At 39.1% G+C, this 23,341-nt stretch overlaps 1 protein-coding gene across 3 annotated transcripts in view; it reads right to left on the bottom strand.

Annotated features, from left to right (window-relative positions):
* The window catches only part of pgghg (protein-glucosylgalactosylhydroxylysine glucosidase), a 40,028-nt gene that overhangs the window by 8,011 nt on the left and 8,676 nt on the right, over positions 1–23,341 (bottom strand). For all 3 annotated transcript variants that reach the window (XM_020528250.2, XM_048607258.1, XM_048607259.1), the window contains exons 3-11: positions 22,333–22,543; positions 19,080–19,515; positions 16,199–16,318; positions 14,821–14,952; positions 13,126–13,237; positions 10,472–10,544; positions 7,406–7,542; positions 5,711–5,844; positions 1,304–1,399 (exon numbers count right to left, since the gene is read on the bottom strand). In XM_020528250.2, coding sequence (XP_020383839.2) covers positions 1,304–1,399; positions 5,711–5,844; positions 7,406–7,542; positions 10,472–10,544; positions 13,126–13,237; positions 14,821–14,952; positions 16,199–16,318; positions 19,080–19,515; positions 22,333–22,543 — 1,451 coding nt within the window. The remainder of the gene's footprint in view (positions 1–1,303; positions 1,400–5,710; positions 5,845–7,405; positions 7,543–10,471; positions 10,545–13,125; positions 13,238–14,820; positions 14,953–16,198; positions 16,319–19,079; positions 19,516–22,332; positions 22,544–23,341) is intronic.

The raw sequence follows: 23,341 nt of genomic DNA, 5'->3' as shown, positions 1-23,341 counted from the left end.
TTTCCTTTCTCTAATCCATAAAGGAACAGTCATGGCTCAGTTGTCAGCGCTTTCACCTTTGAATCAAAACTTTTATGTTCAAACCCTAGACCAGGATGTGAGCACGAAAATGAAGTACAGAGAAAGCATGGCAAGTTGAAGGTGCTGTCTGTCAGACAAGACATGAATCTAACGCCCCATCTGCTGGCTTAGATTAACATACAAGATTTCTTGGCACTATTTTGAAGAAAGGCCGGAGAGTTATCCCCAGCGTCCTGGCCAATATTTAACTCTTGATCAACATCAAAAAAAATGGGCATGAAAATTACCAAATGAGAATCACAATAATATGTATAAATAATAATCGCATCTGTAACCCTGCTCTCCACACTACGTTGCTATCTCTGGGAGTTTGTTAAGTGCATTTTAGCTGCCGAGTTTTATATATTACAACCCTGACTACACTTCACAAAATAGCCCATCACGCAGCAGATCAAAACTTTGTAGGGAGTGCAAGCCTAGCATGGCTAAGCACTTAAGAAGAGGCTGTCATATTGAACTTTTAACTTTATTTCTTTATTTTTCTACTTTATACTAAGAAGGACTTAATGTTGAATTTTTAACTTTATTTCCCTATTTTCCTACTTTGTACTTAAGATAATCTTTGTACAAAGATTAAGACTTTTGCACTTAAGATGGCGCTGGGAATGGCAACTTTGTACACTTTCGCTGTACTCCTGCATCCCTGTACTTGAGTACACATGACAATAAAATTTAATTCTAATTCTGTATCTGTGAAGTGCTTTGAAATGTTCATTGGTCATTAAAAGTATTAAATAAATAGAAGTTATTTTAATTTACCTGAGCAGAGTAAGCAGGAGGCCTGCTACAGGTGACCTCAGTGATACAGGCGTCGGGAGGATGTGAAAGGGATTGGCTTCGGGGACACTTATGCCATATTTCAGCAAGGTGGTTCAGTAGGAATTCCTTAGAGATTTCAGGGCATGGTAACATGCAAATACACATGTTTCTACTAAATTCAAGGATGAAAATTTCAGTTCTGAATATGTATCAAAATAAAGGTGCAGAAAATCTAAATTTCCCGAGTAGAACCCCTGCCCCCCACAAAAATAAAGCTCGATATTCTTTCCTTCAGCATTTACATCCTTTCGAGTAAATTCCAAATCTACCTCTGTTCTGAACTGAGCTTGTGTGCTTTTGTTGTTAAAAAGCTTTTGTGAAGGTCTTGGTTAGCCTTTTATAGTTTTTTAGTTTGGTATGCATGCAATTGTACAAAGCCCTCAAAATGTTTCCATGGCATTACCTTGAATGGTTCCTGAATGTGACTGTAACATTTGTTGAATTGATGCTGAGCCTGAGTAATATTCTTCAGCTCCAGCCAACCGATCGCAAACATACTCTGAAAAAGAAATGTATTTTAAAAAAACATATTGACTACCTTGATTAAACAATTAGACAATGGAATAAGAAATTTTAGATACAGACTTAAACCAAAAGGAGCATGGTCAGTATAGTGGAGATTAAAGCATTACCTTGACACAGTTAGCTTGAGTAAGCACATTTATTTTACATGCACATGGGAGAAATGAGTATTCTAGACAGCCCCTGCTGGGATATCTGTTCTCATTCTCCCCGAGTTGTAAATGCTGCTATTTCTAGCTCCAGCATTGCAAGGTTCTACCAAGATTGCATCTGTCAATGTTCATTCTAACTACAGTCTTGAAAATATAGCCTTTATTGTTTACACAAGCAATCAAGCGATCGATTTTGTAGCACAAACACACAAAAAGCAATCTTTTGACCCTTATGTTCTCAATTTGTAGTGTGGCACGTCTGGCCCACTTCAGTCAGTAAGCCTTTGCTTTGCTGTGGTTTTTTTGGATAGGAAGATGCTGCTACCAATCCTCTTTCCTTTGACTCTGTTAAAGGGCCTGTTTAGTTTCACAGTGGTAGAGGCTGAACCATCACTGAATCTTAACAAGAGGCTCTGTCCTAACAAGATGTGAAGCTGTGTATACAAATACATCTTTTGGCAAGACTCGTGTTTTTGGTAGTGTCTCTTATCTCTGGCCAGAAGATCTAGGTCACCCTGCCTCAGAAGTGTCATAACAACATGTCCAAACAGGTTGATACTTTTTAAAAAAAAGTTTGTTAGACATTGTTTCAAAGACTATAAGGAGCCCTGTCGATAATAGGTTTGCTCTCCATGTGATCCCAAGATGTCTACCTTATCACCACCCAAGCTTTTATGGCATCATCCGCCTAGGTGGAGCTTAATGTAGTCCCCAGCGTTTATTCTTTCAGATCCATGACAACTTCTCAGGGCAGTATTTCAATTGTTTACTCCCTTTGTTGGATTCTAAGGTCCTAAGTCATTTCAATTTAATGTTGTCGTAATCTGATTACAAAAGCACAGATAACACAGTTTGGCAGCTCCAAGGTAGCTTAAATGTCATATTGTTGTAGAAGAATCAATAGAAATAGCTGACAATGTTTTGTAAACAAACCAGAACATTATTACATTAATACAGCAAAGTCCCACATGAAAACCTCCTCCCCATAAGCTGCCACACACTGCCATTCCAGACTCTTTTCTACTACTTTGTTCGGGGTCTAACTCTGCTCCCCTGAACAGGAGTCAAAAATTCCCCGACTGTTTTACAGGAAAATTGGACAACGAAATTTTAATCCATTTGTATATGCCTGTAATTCCAAAGTCACCATATTTTTTAGTCAAATATTTGGTAATTTTTGTATCACCAGGCACTCTTGGTACAAAATTACATCACCCTGCTTTTAACCTATTCTGTACTGACCTTGCATTGTTGAAGAGAACTTGTCATCTATATTCTGCCCACATAATCTGCATCAAAAAGCGTAGATAATTTTTGACTATTTGCACTTAGGTTTTCTATTTGTTCATTTGTGATGTTTGAATTTCATCAACCGTTACTCGATTAGAAAATGCTGGTTTTAAACCTGTTGCCTCATTGGTAGATAAATTTCAGCTCAGAAGATCAAAATTTGTTTATATCAAAAACTTGAGATCTGTAAATTAATAGAATTATGGATCTAAATCTTTTATGCATCTTCCTAAGTGCCACTGTCTACACCTAAATGGCCTGTATAAACAAAAAGCATCTAAGCAGCCACTTTATTACAAATTTAACTTAGACTCTAACTAGTCTGAGAACACTGATGGCAAGTCTAGAGAAAAATGGAAAACTATTCAATTCTCCATGACAATAGAGAAATAAATCATCCAAAAAAAATAGAGATCAGCTCTTTCACCTGACAACATACATGAAATGAAAACAGAAAATGCTGGAAATATTTAACAACTCAGGCAGTGTCATAGACAGAGAAACAGAATTAATGGCCCAGATTTATGGCATGTTGAAAAGTTCTGTTCCAGGATTAAAATGGTGGAAGTGCTCCAAAATTGCAAGTGCTGCACACACACACACATTGTTTCCAATTTAAATGGTAAGCTGTCTCCATTTAAACCCCATTTTAGTAACACTGATGCATGAAACTGGAGTGCACAGAACAGACTAGCTCAGAGTAGGTCTGTTCCCTGCCCTTCTTTTGACTATTCCGGGAAACCCCTTTTAAGTGCTGAGGTACCCCTGTAGGCAAGGTCCCAAAACATTATATGGGTGGGAATCAGATATCTTTTGGAAGGATGAAATCGGATATCCTTTGGAATTGTTAACAGTAGGGAAGATTATGCCTAAAATGTGAATATAGCCCTGGGAACTGTGAAGTTGTCAAACAAGTATAAAACTTGTCAAGATATCTCAGTAAATATCAAATGTTTTTGAAAACTATTAATAAGCAACAAATTTGTTAAGAACTGTCAAGGAGTGTCAAACCTAAGAAAACTATAATGAACTGCCAAAGTGCATCAAACCTGCCAACTGCTGTCAAGAGAATTTTTTTTTAAACACATTAGATGTTTTTCTCAATACAGTGTAATCTGCAATATGGAACTTTAAGTAATAGAACATTATTTTTCTCCTGTCTACTTGAGTACTAGTGGATACTAGGTAAATTGGTAGCGTAGGTGAAGGGCTAAAGTGTGGAACTATGGTTGACATGGGCAGATACTAAGTTGACATTGAGGGTATTAGGGGCACATGGAATATGAGGGGCCACGGAGACGGTTGCAGGGTATTAAGTCACATGTGTTGGCATGGATGGGCCATGGACAGTGTGTGGGGATGAAGGGGGGTGTGACAAGTGATGTCTGGGGGAATGTTTTATATTTAATTCTTTGATTTTAATATTTGGAAAAAGCAATGAAGCACTGCCAAACCAGCTTCGGAACTGGCAGTCTCCTCAGCTCTTTCTGGTTTGCCTGGCCCAACTTCAGATCCAGCCCGCTGTAATATGCAATATCAAGTAGATGTCAGTGTAGTGGCTGTACTAGAACAGGTTGACAATGGGTGCAGCAATTTCTGGAGCAGAAGTCTTCAGTACAATTACCAGAACGTAACCAAGGTCCAAAATCTTTCCAGTAACCAATGCTTTCAACCAGTTTCTTAGAATCATGTGGAGTGAATCAAATTGGCTGACGTCTGGCATCTGTGATGCTGAAGATCTTCTGAGGGGGCCAAGATGAACCATCCACTCAGCACTTCTGAGTGAAGGTTGCTACAAATTTTTCAGCCTTATACAGATGTGCTGGGCTTCCCATCTTTATGGATGGGGTTATCTGTGGAGCCTATCTGAATAGATAGTCAGTAAAAGTTAGAAATATTAAAACACACTAACTTCTGGCTAACTATAAAACTGAACTTCCCCCAAAACCCACGGTGGATATCCCACTGGACCTGGTTTGACCCAACCCAACTCCCTGACCACCACCTTCAACCTTCCACACTGGTCTGGAGCCAAATCAGCACCTCACTTTTTACCCCAGGCAATGACCTGGCCTCCCCCACCACCTCCACCTCGGCCCAATCCCTACCTTCCCCAACTACACACTCCCCAACCAACTAGACCGGAACCCTTCTACCAACATATGCACCCATTCTCCCACTCCAGTCATACTGGTAGCTAACGCAATTACCTCACGTCCCCATTCCTTTACCCAATTACCTGACTCAAACTCATTCACTAACACACCAAAAAGCTGTTTATATGTCTCAGAGCTGTTCAGTGTTTTAGTAAATGAATGAATTTACCAGAATATTGCAGTTATACGTGTAAAAATGGCTGTACTATTGGCTTCCCCCACCTGTCCTATACTATAAGGATACAGCTGGATAAAAGGTATACTGTGCATTTCGGACTCCTCCAAAGTTGAAGGTTGAGCCTAGAAATGTGTGGGATGGGCCAATTTGTCATCACAAACCTAGACAAGTGGCTCGCTATTCCATCATGCAAGTCATTATTAAATACAATTAATAGACACATCGCTAATCATATCCTACCAATTTCAAGTATCTGTCTTTTACGTCTGTCTCCCTTTTCTGTCTCCAGCCACTCTGCCAGTTTCCTAACGAGAACAGTAAATTGCCATAAATCCCATGAGATTCAACTTTAACCAATGTGTCTTGTAAAGGAATTTACCAAATGTGTCCTGGAAGCCCATGTTAATAACATTCATAGACATTCCCCTGTCTAATTAAAAAACAGTTTTACTGCTTTACTGTGATTAAAGCAGCAGCATTCTGTGCCTGTTGAACCATCATCTTCTACTAACCCAGGTCATGGCAGGTCCATCCTGAGCTGTCACACCTTCATACATCACCAGGTCATTCTTCCGCACCTGAGAACTCATGGGATACATGAGTGGGTAACCTAGCAGCACAACATCAGCTTGTTTCACAACCATCCCTGGAACACAGAAACATAATTTTTAAGCACATAAGAAGCTGTAACCAAACCTTCAGCAGCACATATAGTGTGAGAAATTCGAAGATAAATCATTTTTAAATTCTGACCAACTTTTTATCTTCCTTTTCTTGGATATAAACAACAGTAATGGCTTGCCCAAGTGAACATTGTTCAAATGGGCTTAACATTACAGCTTCACTCAACAATATCAATACAAATAGATATTCCAGTAGGGTTTATTGGTTTGCGATCAAGAGTGGAAATCCTAACTGATTATTTTCTTATATTTTTAAGGTGGAGATAGACAGATTTCTAATCATTAAGGGAATCAAGATTTATGAGGATAAGGCAATGAAGCGGATTTGAGGAGGATTATAGGGGGATGGGTCTCAGTGGGATGTTCTGAGGGTCGGTATGGACTTGTTGGACCAAAGGGCCTGCTTCCACACTGTAGGGATTCTATGATGATTATCATATCAGTCATAATTTCATTGAACGCTGGAGTGGACACGATGGGCCAAACAGACTACATTTCATCGTTCCTCATATGGTCTTATGAAGCACTGAAATCAACTACACTGCCTCAGAAGATAAAACAGAAAGATGTCAAGAAACTTAAGGAATACAAGAAATAGGAGTAGGGGATAGGCTATTTGGCACCTCATCCTACTCAGACACTTCAACAAGGTCACGGCTGATCGGCTTGATGACCTTAACTCCACTTTCCTGCCTTGCATAACCTTTGACTTCCTTAGGATCAAAAATCTGTCTAATTCAGTGGTGAATATATTCAAAGATACAGCCACCACTGTTTTTTGGGGTAGTGAATTCCAAGATTAACAACCCTCTGAGAAGAAATTACTCCTGATTGCCACCTTAATTATTTTTAAACTGTAGCTCCTTGTTCTAGATTTCCACAAGTGGGGAGAGATTATCTATCTTACCCTATCAATATCACAGCTTGGATGTAGGAATGATCCCAGCACCAAGGACGTAGCTTTTTTTTCCAAAAGTAGGGGAAACCTGGACAGTGGAATGTCAGAATTGCTCACCAATGTCTTCCACCTCCATACTTTCCTAAAAAGGGTCTCCCTATGGCAGTAGCTGTGTACCAGTCCATGGTGGAGAGCCAGTTGAAATATGTTAAAAGGATAATTAGCCAGTAAATTCTGTGTTTCAATGCTACTTCAAAGAAGGCATGTTAATCCTGGGCAATATGGAGAACCTAGCAACACACTGAAGTGAAGAGGGGCATTGGAGGCAGCCATCAATGCTGCAATCATGGAACCATGAAGCTAGAACGGCCAGAAATATTCACGTGGAGGAGCACCTATGTAGGATCAGGACCCACAAATGCCCCCAATACCTGGAAAGTTTTTGGAGAGGATCCTTCCCTGCCTTGGCAACTTCTTCAGCCTGGGCTGTGTCAAACCATCAGCCAAAAGAAAATGAGAAACCATAGAGGGAATTCTGATAAAACAAAATCAGGTGGCAGGAAGACAGGGGAGGGTTGTTGGAGAAGAAGAATATAGTAGGAAGTCTGAAGTAAATTCTTTCGCACCTGACTTGTATCCATCAAACTCAGGATGATACTGCTTCAAAGGGTCAAATGGCACTTTGATTTTCTCAGCTATTTTCATCCATTTTGATGGAACTGTAACTTTTAAACGTGATCCCAATTCTGTTGCAAACTGGAGGCTGGAAAAATAATTTAAATCTACTGAATTAATTGAAGATTAGTGGTAAATTTTATGTGTAATACAATGTGGCAAATGAAAGAATAGTCTATAATATCAACTACATCTTAAGTCACAGTCACGTTCCCCAAACACCGATGCGCTACAATGACTCCAGGTAAGGCTAAACCTTAAATTTTAAAATTTGAGTCTTTGTACCAAATACCTCCATGACCCTGCCCCAACCCAAAAACATCTCTGTAATTTCATCCAACCCCCAAACTCTCCATGTAATTTGCATTCCTCTGATTCTGGTCTCTTGCACATTCACCATCATAACTGCTTCACTGGTAGCCATGTCTTCAGTTGCCGAGGCCCAAGTTCTGGAAGTGTTGCTGTACAGCTCTCTGACTCTCAATGTCACGTTCCACCTTGAAGAAACTTCTTAAAACCTCCTTGATCAAGTTTTTGGTCAAATGACCTAATATAGGCTTATGTGGCTCTGTGGTATGCAACTGGTTTTTTTCATGCTCCTGTTAAATGCCTTGGGATGTTTCATTACATTAAAAGCACCATAGATAAGTTTTCTTTTATTGTACTACTCAGAAGTAAGCACTCTTTAAACCCTGCAATGAGGTTATTTCCTGCAAGGGTGGTCCAGCTATATACTTTAAACAACCTCATTAAATCAAAATAAAAAGCAGTTGTCTCCTCCTCAAATTGTACAAGAATAGGTACACTGCGAATTAAATATACATATCCATATTTTGCCATTAGTGGCATAATGCATCAATATTCTGATGTTCTTGGCCAACAAAACCTACTGCAATACGTATTTCTCACTTCAGATTTCTACTCTACTGATGTCTGAATGTAAGAATCACTGGATGGTATTCAAACATGGGAAGCCAGCTGACTTCTGCACTCTTTTACCCGAGGTGCTACAGCCAATCATTGCTGTTATGCAGGGAGCTTCCCTGAGCCAGGAATGACAAAGTAGTTAAGAGTGGCAAATGTGGTACAATGAGATTCACATAATTATGAAGGTGTAACTGATGACATGACTGACATCAGTAAGAAAGAAGACAGCAGTGTGGAATTGGTGAGGTCCAAGACATTACACATTTGATAACCTACTATGTACAGACGTAAATAAAAGTTTTACACCACATAAGGAGTTGATAAGCTTTACTTAGTGATGAGAAGCAAGCAGCACACATAAACTGTGATATACCAGACCAATGTGTCAATCTGCAAGTAGCAACTCTGGTTGAAATCTCAAGATAGAGCAATATGCATCAATGTTGGGGTAGTGTAAGGCTTGGAGGGTGATGGTGGTGGTGCTGTTCTCACATGCCTGCTGCTCTTGTTCTTCTAAGTAGTTGAGATTACAGGTTTGGAAGGTGCTTGGGTAACTTACTGCAATACCTTCTGTCACACTGCACACATTTCAGCCATAATGATAGAGGAGTGGATGTGTTTAAACTAGTGGCTAGGATGCAAGTCAAGAAGAATGCTTCATCCTGGATTGTATCAAACTTCTTGTGTGTTGTTAAAATTACATCCGTGCAGGAAGGTAGAGAATGCTCCATCACACTCATGACTTCAGACTTGTAGGTGATGGACAGGTTTTGGAAGTCAAGCAATAAACTGCTCTCTAAAGAATACAGCACTAAATGATGGTAGGAATTTGGTACCAGAGTGTTAAGAGTAGCTAGGTTTTCTCTTATTAGAAATAGCCATTGCCTAACACTTATATGGTAAAAGTGTCACTTGCTATCTATCAGCACAAGCTGTTGTCCAAGTCTTGTTGTATATTAGTGTGTACTGCTTAAGTATCTGAGGAATTGTGAATTGAACTGGAATCTCTGATATCATCAATGGACATCCCCACGTGACTTTATGATGTAGGGAAAGTCATTGATGAAGCAGCTGTTAGACCTAAGTTATGTCCCAAGGTTCTATCCTGAAGAACTCCAGCAGTGGATGTCTACATCCTGGGACACCTCTAGAAGATTGGAAATGGACAGAATAACAAATTTGCTCACCAGAGTTTCACTTCTCCTACCTAGGTTCAAATTCAATTCATACTGAAGGATTCTTTCGCTGCTAATTTAAAGGTTTAAATGGAGCAAGTTTGTGCAGTTCCAATTCAGTTGGAGATAACACAAAAATGACGTTCCTGAACCACACAAACAGCAGCTTAGATTTGGCAAATATCATATCGATGCTTTTGGAAAGTCATTTTTCTGAGTTTGGGACAGAGTGGAGAAAGCTTTGTGATGCACATAAACAAGTTATATTCATTTCAAATGTCTAAACTAAAAGTGCATCAAAAAACACACAAAGAAAATACTCCATAAGCATTTTTCAAGCAATCTTCATTTTTCTTCCTGTGTTTCACTCTGAGGCTGAGTAACAAAGCAAGTTCATCATTTATAAAACTAAAACACAATGAAAACTGGAGATATGACTAAAAACAGTAAATGCTGGAAATACTCAGCAGATCAATGTTTCATTGAAAGGCACGTACATGAAAAGATATTGAGATAACACAGTGTGGAACTGGAGGAACAGGAAAGCTGATGTTTCGGGTCGGGACCCTTCTTCAGAAAAATGAAGAATTTTTCTGAAGAAGGGTCCTGACCCGAAACGTAGGCTTTCCTTTCCTCTGATGCTGCCTGGTCTGCTGTGTTCCTCCAGCTCCACACGGTGTTATCTCAGACTCCAGCATCAGCAGTTCTAACTATCCATGAAAAGATATTTCTGTTTCTCTCTCCACAGATGCTGCCAAACCTGCTGAGTATTTCCACCTACATTTTTATTTCAGTTTATTTTTTGTCTTGTATTTTTATAATAGTTAGTGCCATAATTTTACCTCTTCTTCCTCAATACTAGTAATGGTAGAAAAATGGGAAAATGAAATTCCACCTCCCCTGTCCCATCCTCACCTGTACTTGGCCACCACAGCAGTGTAGGCAGAATTGGTAACATCAGATTGATATTCGTCAGGTGGCATTATTCCTTGAAGAAATTACATGCAGTGAAATAATCAGTGAGTAACCAACAGATGGGTTCCATCTTCACTGGATATTTTTCACACAATGTCCTTAATTTAAATCAGTTACCAATTATGCAAGAAATGAGAAATGACCACTTGGTTCTTTAAAGCTCATTCCATTCATACATTAATTTGCCCATTATAACATCTGATTTTATTTTCTGTCACATTTGTCTTTATTACCTTGCTTGATATTTTATTCCAAACAGATCTGTTTTTCAGAAAAGCAATTCTTCCTAATTGCAGCCCAATTTGGACAAGGACTCATACAGAAGGACTGAATAAATTCAGTACAATATGACAATCAATTGATAGCATTCAGAGGCCATGAAAATAGCTGCCGTTAATGAGAAAGGTCAAAAAGTTGCAGCAGGAATGTTCTTCAGAGGTTCAGAGAATTATAGAAATGTACAGCACAGAAGGAGCCCATTGTGTCATGCTAATTCTTTGAATTAAGAGTCATACTTAGTCCCACATCCCATGTATTATCCATTAAAATCTTAATAGAAAGAAAACTAAAATACTTTCTGCATTCTACCTCACATAAAGTACTTGGTTACAGATGACTAAAATGTGGAAACAGTTTTATTTCCAGTATTAAGGCACTTCATTTTATTAACACAATAGCTGTAGTTTTCCCTTTTTTACACTAACTGTGGAGTGGGTTTTTAAATGTTAACTAACTCATCACTTCCACCACTGACTGATGAAATGTCCGGGAGAGGGAGGTCTTACAATGAATCAGACATGTATGGAGGTCAAGAAGGCAGAAGTAGAAGAGTCTCAGCTTTTGCAAAAGGTATGAGGTTCTTGCGGTTTGTATAGATCAAAGTAGAGGCTGCAAAGTGGATGTGCAAACTGACCGTGGCACTGCAGCAATAGGAAGCCTTTAACTTGCAGTCGGAAGGCAAAGATCTAGTTGTGGTGTTTTACATAGATGACAATGACAATGGATAGCACGAGAAAAGAAGTACTGTTACGGGAATATTAGCTGCTAGAGGTTAAAGAGCAGATGAAATCAAACGTAAATTTCTCCGGAATATTACCCAAGTGACATGCAAATAGGTGATGTGTAAATAAAATTCAAGACAGCATGGCTCAAAGATTGGCGTGGAATAATTAGTCTTGATGCAAGGAGCACTGGCACGAGTACTAATGAAAATGGGAGCCGTACCACTGGCACAATCTTCACTGGATCCAGTGTCCTGGTAAGTCATACATCTAGGGTGACGGAGAGGGCTTTAAATTAAATAGTGAGGTGACGGATCAAACAAGGGAGAGTATAATAAATTAAAGGGAGAGGACAAGACAAGAGGGCAGGCTCACAATAAAGGCATTAATAATTCGAGCATGGCAGGAAGGGACCAAGCATATCACTTAAGAGTGCATGAGCAGATAAAGGCTTTAGATTTCAATAATAAAAAGACAGAGGGAAAGGGATCTCTATTATTTTGTGTGTGCTTTGAGTTTAAGAGAATTCACCTTTAAGGAGTCATATAGTCAGAGTTATACAGCACAGAAATAGACCCATTAGTCCAACTCGTCCACGCTGACCAGATTTCCTAAACTGATCTAGTCCCATTTTCCAGCATTTGACCCGTATTCCTCTAAACCCTTTTAAAGATTGTAATTGTACCCACTTCCACCACTTCCTCTGACAGCTCATTCCATACACACACCACCCTCTGCGTGAAAATGTTGCCCCTCAGGTCCCCTCTCATCTTAAACCTATGCCCTAATTTGGACTCCCCTACCCTAGGAAAAAAGATCTTGGCTGTTCACCCTATCCATGCCCCTGATGATTTTATAAACCTCTATAAATGACATCCCTCAGTCTCTGTAGCTCCAGAGAAAAAAGGCCCCAGCCTCTCCCTATAGCTCAAACCATCCAATCCCGGCAACAATCTTGTAAATCTTACAGCATCATTCCTATAGCAGGGAGACCACAATTTAATGCAATATTCTAGAAGTGGCCTTACCAATGTCCTGTACAGTTGCAACATGATGTCCCAACTCCTATACTCAACACACTGACCAATAAAGGCAAGTGTACCAAACACCTTCTTCACCACCCTGTCTACTTGTGACTTTCAAGGAACTATGCATCTGCACCCCTAGGTCTCTTTGTTATGCCCTCCATCCCAGTCAGCCTATTGGTCATCATATTACTTGTAGACAATCCCATTGAGGTTACAGAACAAATATACTAAAAACCTCTCGCACAATTAACAGATGAACAGCATAAGAAATATTCTCAAATGTGGAATCTATCACCGAGGAAGATCTTTCAGCATATAAACAAGCTCTGAACAAATTAGTCAATAAAAATGATGCATTTAGGAGTCTTAGCGAGACAGATCACATCCGATATTGTCTCAACTCAAAAATTTCAAATTTAGGGAATTCTTTATTCTCCAGCAAATTCTAAATGTACCTCACACCTTCAGCATCTAACTGGACCTTTGCCCTTATAATATTTTCTGAGATTGGAAAATCTGAAATAGTCACATGACCTGGCATTTTGCTTGATTTCATATCTGTTACCTTTAATGTCATAACACTCCTCCAACGTGTTCCAAGTAACTCGACTGCTCCAAAACTCAGCTATGCTGTTGACCACATACCAACCCCCATCCTTCTGGAAAAACTCCAGGTCCTAAAACCAAAAGTAAATCATGAGATTAAAACAAACATCCAAGAAATGACTGAAAATAGAAAGAGAAACTTGCAAGGACCTAAATGTTCTATCTTTAGAAAACAGACTGAGAGTTACATCCCTACTTGATTTTGTTCAAGGGAAACAGCAGAATGCTATTCTCCTTAATGTAAAGGATCGGGGTGGGGTGGGGTGGGGTGGAGGGGAGAATGCAGTGAGTAGTGAGCAGGACGTCCCAGAAAGAATAAACGTGAGATCTGGATGAAGTGGGTTTGTAAGGAAAACAGTACCTAGCTACTTCAGTTTTAGCATTTTCAAATTGCAACCATGCAAGTTTCCTGCATATTACCAACATTTACAAAAGTAAAAGCCAGTTTATGAAATAATTCATTATACGTCTCTACCGCATTATCGGAAGGATGTGGAAGCATTGGAAAGAGTGCAGAGGAGATTTACCAGGATGTTGCCTGGTATGGAGGGAAGGTCTTATGAGGAAAGGCTGAGGGACTTGAGGCTGTTTTCGTTAGAGAGGAGAAGGTTAAGAGGTGACTTAATAGAGACATACAAGATGATCAGAGGATTAGATAGGGTGGACAGTGGGAGCCTTTTTCCTCGGATGGTGGTGGCTAGCACGAGGGGACATAGCTTTAAATTGAGGGGTGATAGATATAGGACAGATGTCAGAGGTAGGTTCTTTACTCAGAGAGTAGTAAGGGCGTGGAATGCCCTGCCTGCAAAACTAGTAGACTCGCCAACTTTAAGGGCATTTAAATGGTCATTGGATAAACATATGGATGATAATGGAATAGTTTAGGTTAGATGGGCTTCAGATTGGTTTCACAGGTTGGCGCAACATCGAGGGCCGAAGGGCCTGTACTGCGCTGTAATGTTCTATGTTCTATAAGATCATTGTCTCAAAAGCCCAAATGCACTCTGTTCAGTTCTCCCATATTCACACTTAAATGTGCTCAAAATTCAATCCTTTCACTCGCCTTGAATGCTAGCATTTCCAGATTGCACACAGTAATGCTTCTAATCTCCCAATCTATAATCTTCAAATTCACCACATGCACAGAACTAAATTCCTTTCTCAAAGCGACAGATGTGCTTTCTTCTTCAACAAGCATAATGGAGCTTGAGAAGTTGAAGTCTGAGGATAGAAAACTGTCAAAGACAAAACACCAGCAAGGTTGAAACAAGAGTTATAATTAGATATCACAAAATTTGGATTTTTAAAGGGAGATAATGAGTTCCAAAGTTTTGTGACCCAAGGAAATAATGAACTAGAGGTAGTATGATCAGTCTTGACCTCAACATTAGGATATAGGGAAGAGGAAGACCGTATAAGATAGTACATTTACTGTTTATGAAGAATAAAATCGAAGTTCAGAGCAACAACTTTCCACAGTGATACAGAAAAAAAAATTCAAAAAGAAAGACTGCAATGAATAAACAGGTTTGAGCAAGAAATTACTGAAGCATCATATAACAGGTGACATTTTTCTTCTCATCTCCTGAGGTCAAAACCGGAGCAATAATAACATTAGTAACTATATAAGGAATCCTGCAGAAACAGTGCTCACCTGGGTGATGTAAAAATACTGCTGAAATGCAAATGAGATGTCACCACTGATGTGAATTTCTTTTAGTCCATAAACAACTTCGTCACAGACCTCAAATCCAGTCACAGCACTCTCCCATGGGTATTTGGCACCCTTATGAAACAAGAGATATTAAACTTCGCACACAGTGCCCATTTATGCAAGTAAAGCAGATATCAACATTACTAGCAAACTATGAAGTGCGGTGTAATTATCAGGAGCTGTAACTCCAAATATTGATAACAAAAGAAGCTATTTAGAATTAAGTACAGCATTTTGATTTCTAAAATAAGTATGATATACACCATGCACAAGTGAATGTTTAACTTCTGTCCGATAGTATGGCTCATCTGTAATAGTGTCAGCTCCTGCACATTTAATGTACACAACAGGAAGCAATTACTGCCATCTGGTACCATATATCTCAATCTTAATTTTTATAAATTAGCTAAGATGTGATCATAGCGTAGAACAAGTAGCGCTGAGAATAGTGTTGTGTTGGTGGTATAGAAGATTATTTTCTTTTATCAAACATTACAAACAAAGGAATCTCCTCAACAAATCATTTTCACAAAAGAACTTGGACCATACTGCTGTTTAATTTATTTACTTTTTTACACACTTTAAATCATTTCATTTTCGGTGCCTTCCATATTACACAACTTAGGTAATATGAAAGCCTATTCACACGTTACTGTGGTCTGCACTATCTACCATCAGGGAATATCAGCTAACATAATAAATGTCACACTGATCTAATAGACTATATTTTTTTTTACAGACAGAATGGAAGAAACTTCATTCTATTTACCCCTGCATGTATATAAAAGGCCAGAAAGTATCAGGTTCAACTATAACATTGTACCAAATCCTTTTACACCAAATGAAATAAACCACTGACGTTTACTTAGTCAAACATAACCACAGTGGTTGTCATTCACTTCTGGCTGGATAAATTTTTCTCCGAAAATATGGAAAAGTACCCTATTGTTTTGACAGTTATTTATCAGGTGAGACTTTCCTGGATTTATGGTCAGATGCCTTGTATCACTCGGGTTTAATGGACAATGGAAAATCAAGTGCAGCAAAACACGTTTGTAAAGAACTTTGTCTGACCTTCCTCTGCGAAGTTACTGGAACGTGCACACCTGGGCAAATGCCAGCTGCTCAGCTCAATGTCAGGAAAAGAACTATCATTTTACTCTCCTGAGAATAAAAGCATGGCAGGCACTCATGGAACCTTTTCAATATCAGGACCAAAATATTCAAAGAGAAGAAAAGACAAGGGGAAAAAAGCAGGTATGGGACAGTAAGCCCACAATGTGAAAAGAAACTTACTGTCCTGTTGCTACTTGCTTACCCTATATCCTTGTTGTCCCGCAATGATCTTTGCAGCAGGAAGTGTTTGAACACGATTCTTCAGGAGGATGCGTGCCAGCTCTGGATAGAATACAAGTATACTTGGAAACATCCAGGTTTCCTGAAACAAACAATGCCAAATATCTTAAAGGGATCCTGGCAGCTAATAACTAGATCGCAGAACTATTAAGTTAATTAACAGACTGGAAGTTGATGATGACATCCTGACATGGATCAGAAATTGTGATGGGCATTTTAGAATCGGCAAAAATAGCAACTGAGCTCTCTAACTGTTGTGGTTTAATGTACCATCAACATGGTATGAGACTGAGGTTTGATCTCTAGTCCATGTCCATGTTAACTGATCTCACCCCAAGTAAAAACAAGGAAGGTTGATTTTTTTCTGGATTTTTCTTTTACTTTACAGAAAGGACTTGGATAACACTGATGTCACTTCTTTCCTCCAAAACATTAACCACTGAGTGCACAGCTAATTAAGAATTGAGGTGTGGCCTTGCTAATTATATTTTTTAATATATTCGTTCATGTGTTGTGAGCATCAATGTAAGGCCAGCATTTATTGTCCATTCTCAATTTCCTTCGAGAAGGTGTCAGTGAGCAGCTAGCCTTCCTGAACTGCTGCAGGAAATCCTGTATCCACAATGTATATCCACAATGCTGTTAATAACGATATTCCAGGATTTTGACCCAGTAACTGAGTGAGGAACTGAAATACAAGTCAGATGGTTTGTGACTTGGAAAAAGTATTCCAAATGCTGGTATTCTCACATACCTGCTGCCCTTGTTCCTAAAGAAGTAGAGGATCTGGTTTTGGAAGGTACCATCAATGGAAATTTTAGTGAGCTGCTTCAATGCATCTTGTAAGTAGTACACAAACAAAAGTATCTACTGAACCAGGGGTGAAAGGAGTGAAGGTTTAAAGTGGTTGATGGAGTACTGATCAAGTGATCTACTTGGTCCTGGATGACAGCAATCATAAGTGGCGGGGAAATTCCTTCACAATCCTAATTTGTGCTTGGGGAGTCAAGAGGCAAGTTCTTACTGTGAGCTACAGAGTTTATATGGATGGTCCTGTTATTGATGGTCATGCTTTGAATGTCAAGGGGAGATGGTTAATTTCTATCTTGTTGGTGATCGTCATTGCCTAGCACTTGTTAGGTGCAACTGAATGAAAAGTGAACAATAAATATTTTTGTTAGTCATGTGATCTCAATATTTGAACACTATTATTTAATGATGCAAACTGTTTCTGACTAAAATTACATCATGTAGCGAAAGCAATGTCATATTAGTCACGCTCGTACTAGTCAGCAATTTCTACAGACATCAGTGTCACAATAAAGTTGTAATTTCAAGCAAAGTGTATTCACATAAGTTTTAAAAAAGAAAGATATGTACACTTCTGATGATTTAGACATTAAAGTCATATCATCAAAGACAGGTAGAAGTCTATTTTGCAAAATTAATGAACAGTTCAAACATATTAGTCTGTAAGCTCTTTGATGCAGAGTGCTCAGCAGAGGTCTAGACACTTGTCAAAATAAACCAAAGAACAGTGAATGCTGGAAATCAGGAACAAAAACAAAAATTATTGGGAAAACCCAGCAGTTCTGGCAGCATTGGTGGGAAGAAAGTAGAGTTAACGTTTCCAAAGAAAGGTCACTAGGCCCAAAACATTAGCTCTGCTTTCTCTCCATAGATGCTTTCCCAGTGTTTTCCCAGCAATTTCTGTTTTTGCTTGTATACACATGTAATCTAAGACCATATAGTTTCATCTTACTAAGGTTTTACGAACTACATTTTTCAAACAAAAATGGAGAAGCACACACTGGGCATAAACAACAGGCACAGGTAAAATGGACCCAAAAAAGGCCAAGTCTAAGTCATAAAGTCCCACATCTGATGTGCTTCAAGTACAGACACCATCATTTTTCACAGAGGGCCATGATTACAGCAGTCTAAACGGTGTTTTATTCAAAGAGATTCATTTTTGTTTTTGAAAGCTTTCCCCGATTTACAAGCCCTCCAGGAGCCAAACCACATTCATCACAGTCCTGTCAACAGATAAAGCCATTGCATTACATGATATGGAAACAGACCCTTTGGTCCAACTCATCTGTGTTGACCAGATATCCTAAACTGATCTAGTCTCACTCGCCAGCATTTGGTCCATAGCCCTCTAAATCCTTCCTATTCATGTACCCATCCAGATGCCTTTTAAATGTTGTACTCTAATAAAAAAAAGGAAACTGCATTTATATAATACTTTTCAAGTGTCATCACTATTATTTTAAAGGCAAATGCAGTGATCATTTGTATACAGTGAATTCCACACACAGCAGTGAGACAAAATGACTAGTTTGTCTGTTTCAGTGGTGTTATGAGATAATCATTGGCCAGGATATCAAGCTGAATTCTCCTGATATTCTTCAAATAGCACCTTGGGACCTGATACTTTTTATCTCACCGTCATTAACTCCAACAACATAGTGTTCTCTCATGTTCCCTGTCATTTGAAATAATAGACTCTTGAGATGCTATGTTACTGAGCAGAACCTTTTAAATTATAAGTAGTCACTTAAAATTGATTTTTGTTTTTTTTAAACTTGCATTCAGCCCTGAAGTTCCGGACACACTATATTCTGCAAGTATTGAGGACTACCACATGTCTTTATATCCCACCCACTAATGGGCTCCTCAGCTGAAGTGCGAAGAGTATTTAAGATCCTAAATCAATTAGGATCAGATTCCATCCAGCAAATAGAATAAGGAGAACATTTATCCATAACAGTCCCATCAAAATTCTTCAAATGTACGAAGTACAGCCATATGATTGGAGTCTCATGTCTAATAGCTCCTACCTGATCCCATAAAATGTGGCCATGGTAATCTTCTCCTTTACCCCCATTGGAGAGACCTCCAGGACTTAATCCTACATAGTGGAAGTCAGTAGATGTCAGAGGGGGAAGAGCACTGAGCAGGTAATATAGACACCCATACAGAGCCTTGTTTAACTTTCTGCAGCCTTTAGCACTGATACAGCTCTGCTTCCATACTGCAGCCCATGCTGCTGCATGCGAAGAGTACAGTTGATCTAATTGGATAAGGCTTTGTCCTTCCATAAAACACGCCTTCACTTGCTCTTCTGTGCTGGCCAGTGCAGTCAAAAATAACCAGGAGTTTCTCTGCTGCTCTGGCAACAGAGTCAGCGACTCTGGAAGTGGCACTGAGATCATGTGAACACTTTGTCTTGCAGCCCCTTTGACCTCTGGGGTAAGAGTCTGTCCATGGATGTACCTGAATTACAAAGAAAGAAAAGCTTTTCTCGGAAGAATCAAAACAAAGATTTTAACTAATCTCAGCCAATGAACATTGAGAGATACAAATCAAAGCACAGATGGAGCAAAAATTTAAATTGGTTATTTTGAAACAGTGGTTACCAATTTTGTCATGGGTATCTCTAAGACGTGAAACATTTATGTGGAGGTTACACAGAAGCAATTGTCTAAAGCTGACTTTAAGGTTGAATGCAAATATGTAAACATTTTAACATCATTTGTAATTTATTCACTTTGCATTTTATGTGTGCAGAGAAAAAAAAACACATCTAAACGCTTCCCAGTGTATTCTTGCTCTACTTGTCGTATATTTCTTAAATACTAACACATGTTTCACTTAGGAACGGGTTGGAAGATTTATTGTGGCTTGTTGGTCTCTGCACTCTTCTGTCACTACACGTCCCTCAAAGAGCTGATTGAGCTGCTGAGCGTGGGTTGTAAGACTCCACAGAGGACTTGCCCTCTTCTAGAAGGGTCACCTGGAGCAATGTACCGATGAATGTATCATCTGGTGATGGTGATGATCAGGGCTAAGGGGTTTAAAACTCAGTTTAGTATAAACAGTATGACAAGGATTCACACATTTTGGGTGGAATTTTATCAAGAAGGCAACATCAGTTTTGCAGGTGAAGAAATCCAGATAGTTACACGTCAGGATGGCCCTCTGATCCTGTATACTTCTTGGGCAGTTTCCTAGGTAGCAGGTAACAAATACAAAAACATGTTTGGCCTGTTTCATGGAGGTGAGCAGCCAATTAAGCCAAAGAAGGCCCCAGTAAGGGGCCATTCGCAGAAGCTGCCAGCATTTGCCAGCATTGGACTCACCCTCTGCTGAGTCTAGTAACGAATTGGAGACAACCTCCCAGCCACAACCCAGACAAACATCAGAGCCTTCTCTCACTGACTCAATTGATGAACTCACAAGGGTTAAAACATTACTATTGAGGGCAGAACCGTATCTGTCAATAGGTTCCACAACAGTACAATTTGTGTATTTTTATAGTCAGACCATCGGTAATAATTTGTAAGGCTATAGCTGAAAGACATTGAAAGGACATTTAATTTGGCGTCAGTGGAGCAGGGGAGCCACGCAGAAGGTTAACAAAAGTTTCAATCACCCAGCTATGAAGTGCACAAATGTTTGGCATTATACATGGCAATAAATTCTAATTCTAGTTCATTGTCAAAATATCAACTGACACTCCAAACACATCTATCCACATACAACAATCTCATCTATCATATTTGTAATATCTTATAGGCATTGCTTATGTCTATTATAATTTGTACATTTTGCACTATTCTCAGGCATTAAAGAGGTTAAAATATTAAACCTGCATATTATTATGGATGGTCAGAGAGCTGGTGGATCTATAAGGGGATCCACAATAAATAAAGTTTATGAACCATTATTTTTAGGTGAAGAATACTCAGTAGATGAACATTTGGAGGATGATAATGCTGTCTATAATACTGAGATAACCAGTTAAACAACACTGCTTCTATGGTCAACCCAGGCAGCCAACACAATGGGGCTGAATTTCCAAAGTAGATTTCTGTTCATCCCCTGTAACTTCAGCAGAAAAGCAACATAAACTTTTACAAATAGATCAAGCTACATTTATGACATTTCTCTGGGGTTTCTGCAACTATTCTAATAACCTGATGGTGGATGAATGGAAGATTCCCATCCCCAGCATACCTGAGCTGGGAGGGAGAATCAAAAATCAGCCAACATTTTCTGCCTTGGAAATTATTACTCTTACATGCTGACAATGGTGAAGACGGACTTAGAACCTTCTGTCGATCACCATTGTTGACAAGCTTGCTAATATTAGTTGCACACATGCTTGCTAATATTAGTTGCACACATGCTTGATTAAGTACCAGTGGATGGCTGAGTGCCTCAGGATAAGTTAGCATCTTCAGCAGCCAAGTTTCCAAAATTGGAAGTTAGCAATTTATATTTATTTAAATATGACAATGGAATAGTAAATATGTACAATTTCCAAAATAGGTGAGAATCTTTGGGAGCACTTACTGTTGGGGTGATCAGATTAGTGTCTATTGCTTTTTGTAATATAATTTCAGTGTTTACAAAATTTGTCCCAATCATCAAATCAACATACAAAATTGGATTTCCAGATAAAACGATACATTGGAATCATTCATTAGTTGTCTTGATGTTATGAGCAAAGTATTTCTGCATGGATGATGTTGAATAGACTAAATGGAAGCTTCACCTGAACTTAACGCTGCAAAGCCGTCCAAAGATTTTCAACTGTGTGCACATTGAGAGAAAAATATAGAAAGCAAAGTCATGCTTCAATGAGAACAAAATGTAAGGATATCAATATTATAAAATAGATGAAGCTCAAAAAGACAGGGTGGCAGTTTAAAGAGGTATTTCACCAAAGAGACAACAGCAGATTGTTAAATTAGCAATTATGGTCAAAGGAAAAAAATAAGCAACATGAGAGGGTCCAGATGAGTTAGGCAAGGGGGAAAAATGATCAGGCAAAATATTCAAGAGAGGACCACGTCAACATGCATACAGCACTGTCCTTCGAATCGAACAGCTCTTGGAGATTGATCAGTCTCTGAATGAGATACTGGAACACTGACTGTGCCATGGAACAAGATCTCAACAACTCCATTAGGAAAGGAGGAAAGAGAATAGTAGAAAGGAAATTTTATCTGAATAATACTAAATGTAAAAACTTTGTTGCCCTAAACAGCAACATTTGACATCAAGAATCAGAGATCTGATCCTTACTTTGCTCCCATGAAATCTGGTCCACTCACAAAGTCAATATTCTGGCTGTGGGGAACAAACGACGATTTTATCTGGACTGTACACTGCTCCTTGGAAATGGTTAATCGCTCCAAAGTTATGGTGAGAACCATGAGATGAATCTGAGTGCGATGGGCAAATATCTGCTGGATCATCCTGAAATTCTGTGTCTCTATAATACAGCTAAACACACCTAGGGAAAGGAAAGCAGCAATCATTATGCAACTGGTGAAGGGAATTCTAGAAACTTATGGCCTGGAAAAGGAACCACCATACGGATTATTTTAGCTTTAGGAAACATAGGCAGAGAAACCATTAACATGTATTTAAAAAAACAGCAGTTGAACAACAGCATCTCATACTTTTATTTGCCTTCTATACCAGAAAGCTAAAGGTGCCTCCAAACATAAAAACAGCAGGGCACTTTGAGGGAGGATAATAAACAGCAACAGCTCATAGTCTTTACCAGAACCGACAGCATAGGCAGAAGGTGAGACTAGGTTGTGCAATCAGCTTTTGGGAGCTAGGAAAGAACTACCAAGCAGTACCTGAAAGTTAGTAATTTCTGGATTACTCCAGGTGCCATTTGCCAGTTAATATCAAAGTAGAGGGACAGAGCAGATGGAAGTGTGGCAGGAGAGGTACTGCAGAAGCGTGGTTTTTGATTTGTGGGATATTAGACTGATCCATACAGACTAGAAGAGGTTGCAGCTGAACATAGCTGTAACCAAATTCCTTGTGGAACCATTTGTTAGTGCAATTGGAGAGGCTTTAAACTAATTTGACAGGATGATGGGAACAAGAATGCAGCATCAGGAAAGATAAACAAGGTGCACAAAGAGTTAGTGCGAAGCAGTCAGCACTGAAGTAACAAACAGGAAAATATGAAGAAGAGTCAGTGACTCGAAAAATTAACTCTGCTGGCTTCCCACAGATGCTGTTGAGTTTCGCCAGCAATTTCTGCTTCCGTGTGAGGAAAACATTTGGTGAG

This window comes from Rhincodon typus, chromosome 17 (assembly GCF_021869965.1).
Source record: "Rhincodon typus isolate 14 chromosome 17, sRhiTyp1.1, whole genome shotgun sequence".
Lineage (NCBI taxonomy): Eukaryota > Metazoa > Chordata > Chondrichthyes > Orectolobiformes > Rhincodontidae > Rhincodon > Rhincodon typus.
Note: the sequence above shows the minus strand (reverse complement) of the source record. Positions and strands in the feature narration are given on the sequence as shown.